General features: G+C 41.0%; 2 protein-coding genes across 6 annotated transcripts in view; both read left to right on the top strand.

The window, feature by feature from the left end:
* Positions 1-3,432, top strand: part of LOC107677592 (protein cordon-bleu-like) — a 26,807-nt gene extending 23,375 nt beyond the window's left edge. For all 5 annotated transcript variants that reach the window (XM_016472534.1, XM_016472536.1, XM_016472535.1 and 2 more), the window contains one exon: positions 3,422-3,432. The gene's annotated coding sequence lies outside the window, so the exon portion shown is untranslated. The remainder of the gene's footprint in view (positions 1-3,421) is intronic.
* The window catches only part of LOC107677594 (fidgetin-like), an 11,862-nt gene extending 7,595 nt beyond the window's left edge, over positions 1-4,267 (top strand). Inside the window, exon 3 of the mRNA XM_016472539.1 lies at positions 2,565-4,267. Coding sequence (XP_016328025.1) covers positions 2,565-3,730 — 1,166 coding nt within the window. The 3' untranslated portion in view covers positions 3,731-4,267. The remainder of the gene's footprint in view (positions 1-2,564) is intronic.
* Positions 4,268-4,832: the final 565 nt, after the last annotated feature.

Raw genomic sequence — 4,832 nt, forward strand, 5'->3', positions numbered from 1 at the left:
TTGTGTGTGTGTGTGTGTGATGTGCCTTCTCCGGAGGATTTGTAGCCAGGGGGTATATTGGAACAACAGAAAGTCATTCTCTAAAGCACCAGCACACACTCTTTTATACACACAAAAGTACACACACACTAGATCAGCAGCTTTGCGGCTAATGGTATTGTCCAGGTAGTTCTGTAGGATACAACAAAAAGACAGCATTTGAGAGAACATTCCAGCAAACTGCAGCTAATATTGGACTTTACAACACATCACTTTTGGCTTTAGACTCTGGTGCGGATGTAATGAAAACACAGCCAGAGAATATATTTCTTTTTTCAGATTTAAATAAATAGCCCCCTCCATGATGCATAGTACTTTGTATTGTAAAAGAGTTTCAGTTAGTGTGTAATTCTTTTGAAGAACCCTTCATGCACTGTTTTGGGAATTTCTGCTCTCATCTCAAGAGGTTTGACTGATGTCGTTTCTAACTGAGGCTTTATTTTAAACGTCATGTTCATCCTCTAAGGTTGTTTTATAGTCAGTCTCGGTTCTTGCAATTATTCATTCTCAGTGTTAGGCATTTTAACAAACCCACTTTGGCGCGTAAACCGCTTCTGCTAGAGACATGAATGATCAAATCATGTGGCTTGTTGAGGACAGGTGTGTCATCACTTTTACAAGCAACTGGACATCCTGTAGCTCATACAGCATATTATGGCGAGAGCAATGTCAGTGTCATGGATTTGATTGCTAGGGAATGCATATACACTAATAAAATGTATTTCTAATGTAATGTGGCTAAAACCAAATGCATGCATAAATGTAAATATAAAAAAATTCCATAGACTTAAAATATCTATAAAACAAAACATTTTCTGTTCTGTTTTTCGCACACATCTTCTTCACCGATCTAGTTTTCTGAATTTACAATTTTTTTATAGGCAAGCATTTAAGAATTAATGCTGAATTAATGACTACTATTATGTCTCACTAGCCTCAACCTTTACAAGAGAAAAAAAGCAATTCGGAAGTTGTTAAAAGACATCTTTAGCTCTTTCATATGTGTTATTGATATTGCTTTTAATCACTTGTCATTTTATTGTGCTTTTCTTCTTTTATCCTATCATTTCTCAGCCACCTGTCCTGCTAATTGCCATTAGTGTGATTTGTGCCCAGTATTGTAAGTCGCTTTGGTTAAGTGTGTGCTAAACAACTTTAGTTTTTAACAGTTAAAGCTATTGCGTGTGTGATGAGTGACTTTCAAAGTCCTAATTTATGTCAGTTAAAGTCTTTCCAGGGAAATGGCACTAGTTGCTCCACCTCTTGTGTGTGTGTTTGCAGTAAGTCCAGTCTTTTCCCATGAGAGAACACTGAATGACCTCAAGTTGCATGTATCGATCAGGAGGATTTGCTGCTTGATAGAATTGAATGTAATTGGGCAGTTTTTAATTGAGATGGATAGAACATGTAAATTTTGCTCCATCAGCCCAAAATCAATATCCATCTGCTGTAATATGCAGTATATGTCTCTTTCTTTATTTCATTTCGACAAAACATTGGATTGTTTTCGATGCGCAAGGTTTTGCTTATCCACAGTACTTGCAAAGTCAGAAAAAATCCAATGTTTCTTCATCTTAGAAGTATTTTATGTGCTATATTTTATGGCTTAAGGACATTATCTCTCTGTTTTTTTCCCCCTTCTCCCCCATCTCTCTCCCTCTGTACAGCCATATGCCAAAGTTCGATGCAGAAGAAAAGCTCTTTGTTTCACAAACAAAAATTTTGGTGCAGGACTGTATGTGTGAAGCTGAAATGACAGAGATACAGTATTTTTAGGGGTAACATCTGTTGTCGGGTTCAGTTGCTAATGCCGAGAGCTACATTATTGATCAGTCTTTATTACAGTATGCTGAAATATTATGTTCCTGCGTGGTGTACGTGAGTCAATGAAACTGAGAAAGAGACAAAGAGAGTGTAATATGAGGTTCCTTGATTACATTAAAGAGCTTTTATTTTATTCACTTGAGAAGAAGCCTTCTGCTGTATCTCAGTATCAGACCTTAATGATATCATCAGCGCTATAATTGATGTGTGTGTGGGGGGGGGTAATTCGAGTGCACAGCTGAATTTAAACTTCACTGTCAATCTAAAGACCGTAAAACAGCTCAGAGAGCTGCTAGTGTATGCCTCAAAAAAGTATGTGAAATCCACTTTCAGTTGTCTTTCATTTGAATATTTTATAATATTATTCATTTTTGTGAAAGAGTTTTGTGCTTGCAGAATTGGTCATTATCTGGAACTGTGGTAATTTTCTAATAACGTTAATTAACCTAAATTGCTCACATTTTCTCTCAGTGGTGTTTTTGTAGCACACTTAATTTATATTGCGATGGAAATAAGGTAGAATAATAAGTATAATTAGTGTTTTTTTTACAGAAATATCAAATTATAGCATGTTTGCATATTGAGTAGCAAATGCATGTGGGCGGCACATTCAGAAACTTTTTGCTTATGATGTTATTTATATTTCCGATTTTTATGAATTTCCATGAGTTTGAATTGACATACCTTTTTTTCACTGGCAGGCGTGACCATGCAGTGGAGCCCTGAGCAGTCCCAGTGGGCAGAGCAACACTATGACATCACCTCCACCACTCGTTCACCAGGGCATAAGATCGAAGCACTTAGGGATCCAAGGCTAACAGGTTCGACCTCAGCTGCAGCGTATCAACATTCGTGGGCAAACGATGACATTTCAGCTCTGACCGCTTCTAACCTGCTCAAGAGGTATGCAGAGAGATATTCTGCCATTCTGGATCTACCCTGTGAAAGTGGACTTATTCCCATTAGGGGACCTGGTGTTGTGAATAACGGGCCGCCCTTTCTTAATGGACGGAAGGTGGAGGCAGAGCCTTGGCTGGAGAGTGTCTACCCTCCGTTAGGTTGCGTCCCCGAGCTTCTTCCCAAAGTACCACTCAGTGTGACGGATGTGTCTGTCAGTGCGTGTAACTCACCGGTTATAGGCAGCGGGAGTCTTCCGGATCCTTGTTTCTCCAGCAGCAGTTGTAACGGTCAGACTGGGAATCAGGAGTACAGCAGCACTCCCTACAGCACTCCCTTCCTGCAGCCTGTAGGCACTTACGGTGGCTCTCTTTTCCACCCTACCCCTTCCCATGCCAGTCTGGTATCAACCTACAATGTTAGCACCTCACCAAACCTAGCTGCATACAGTTACCCTAACACCCGTTACCCCTCACAGGCCGTTCTTCCTGCTAGCTACAGTCCTCCCCCTCCTCCTTCGGCGTACCTACCTGCAGGTATAACTGCTCCTAACCCTCTTCCAGCTGTGGGATACTCATACCCAGCCACCAGTGTCTCTGAAAGTGATGCCCCAAGTGCTAGCAGCCTTTCAAAATCATATTACCCATCAACTCAAAGCGAGATTGGAGTGTTTGAGGAGTTTGATTTTGGCGGCAACTCTAATTCAGACTCTAGGTCTGAAGGCAGTCCCCTATACAGACCTTCAGGAGACGAAACGGTGGACAAGCAAAATGGGTTCAACCGATCGGCTGATGTAACATCTTCATCCTTCAAGCCAGCTAATCATGGAGACTCTTTAAGAAGCTTGGAGACTCTCACGGTAGCCATGAGCGGACGAAACAATGATACATCCGGACAACACTTCCCATCTACCTCAACTTCTGTTGTCACTTCTCATCAACATCTCTGCCTTGACACAAACACACCTTGAGCGGTTGTGCTCACACTCAACCAGAAGTGCTTGAGCTGATGAAGTGTGAGTGCTCCTCCTAGTGGATCGGAGGTAGAGGGACTTGCTCAAAGCCATAGAGTTGGGGTTCAATGCAAGGGCCTCAAAATACAGGTGCAGCAGGGGAATTCTGCCCAGGAGGTCTCTACATTGGACAGGAGGAGATTAGTTTCTCCATTCTGGAAAGAGGACAATGATGTTTATGCCCCTCCTAGCTGAGCTTAACAGGTCATTGTGAGACACTGACCTCCTCACTCTGATAGGAATGGACAAACCAGTATATCCTCCATGACGGACACATATATCTGAGAGGGATGGAAAGAGTTCGCTCCTTCATTCCGAGAGATAGGAGAGTACATCAAGGGAATTTATATGTCTAATGGATGTGTTGTGGCTGCATTGGCGACAAGGAGTAACGGTAACAGATGTGGTGGTTGGACATTAGCTTCGGTTGACCATATTGCCATGGTGTACATTCTGAGTGTGTGTGTTTGTGGCCTTGTAATGGTTATTTATGTGGTGAGCTTTAATAGTAAATCCTGTTCCCCTTTTTCCACAGGAGAATTGACAAATCCTGATTGTTTAAAGAATCCATGTGTGTGAGTGTGAGTGTGAGTGTGAGAGAGACAGATAAAAACCTCAGGAAAGTGTCTGTCAGATAAATGGCATATGCCTGTGTGTCTAACAGAGAAGAAGAGGGCGTTTTCACATACCGTCCTTAGGAAAAAAACAATTAAATTGACTTGAAACCAGGTGGTCCAAAGCAAAATGTTTTTTGTCTGTTGATAAGTTTGTATGCACTTTTGCTGCATTTTAAGAGAGGATACAAGATCATTCTATGAAACATTATGCAAAAAGTATTTGCAATTCTTTAGGTTCTTAAAGCTGCTGTGTGTAGTTTTTTTCCTGTGAGAAATTACATTCTCCTTTCATAGGTTAATATGCAGAGATAACAGTCACTTATTTATATGTTCACTTCCCAAAAAATGTAAACACTGTGGTTCCGTGCCACTTTGTTTGAGTGTCCCAACTGATCAACACTGGCTTAACGATTTGTGTATTTGGCCGCGGGACTTTCATTTGT

Source organism: Sinocyclocheilus anshuiensis, unplaced genomic scaffold (assembly GCF_001515605.1).
Source record: "Sinocyclocheilus anshuiensis isolate Anshui unplaced genomic scaffold, SAMN03320099.WGS_v1.1 scaffold472, whole genome shotgun sequence".
NCBI classification, from domain to species: domain Eukaryota; kingdom Metazoa; phylum Chordata; class Actinopteri; order Cypriniformes; family Cyprinidae; genus Sinocyclocheilus; species Sinocyclocheilus anshuiensis.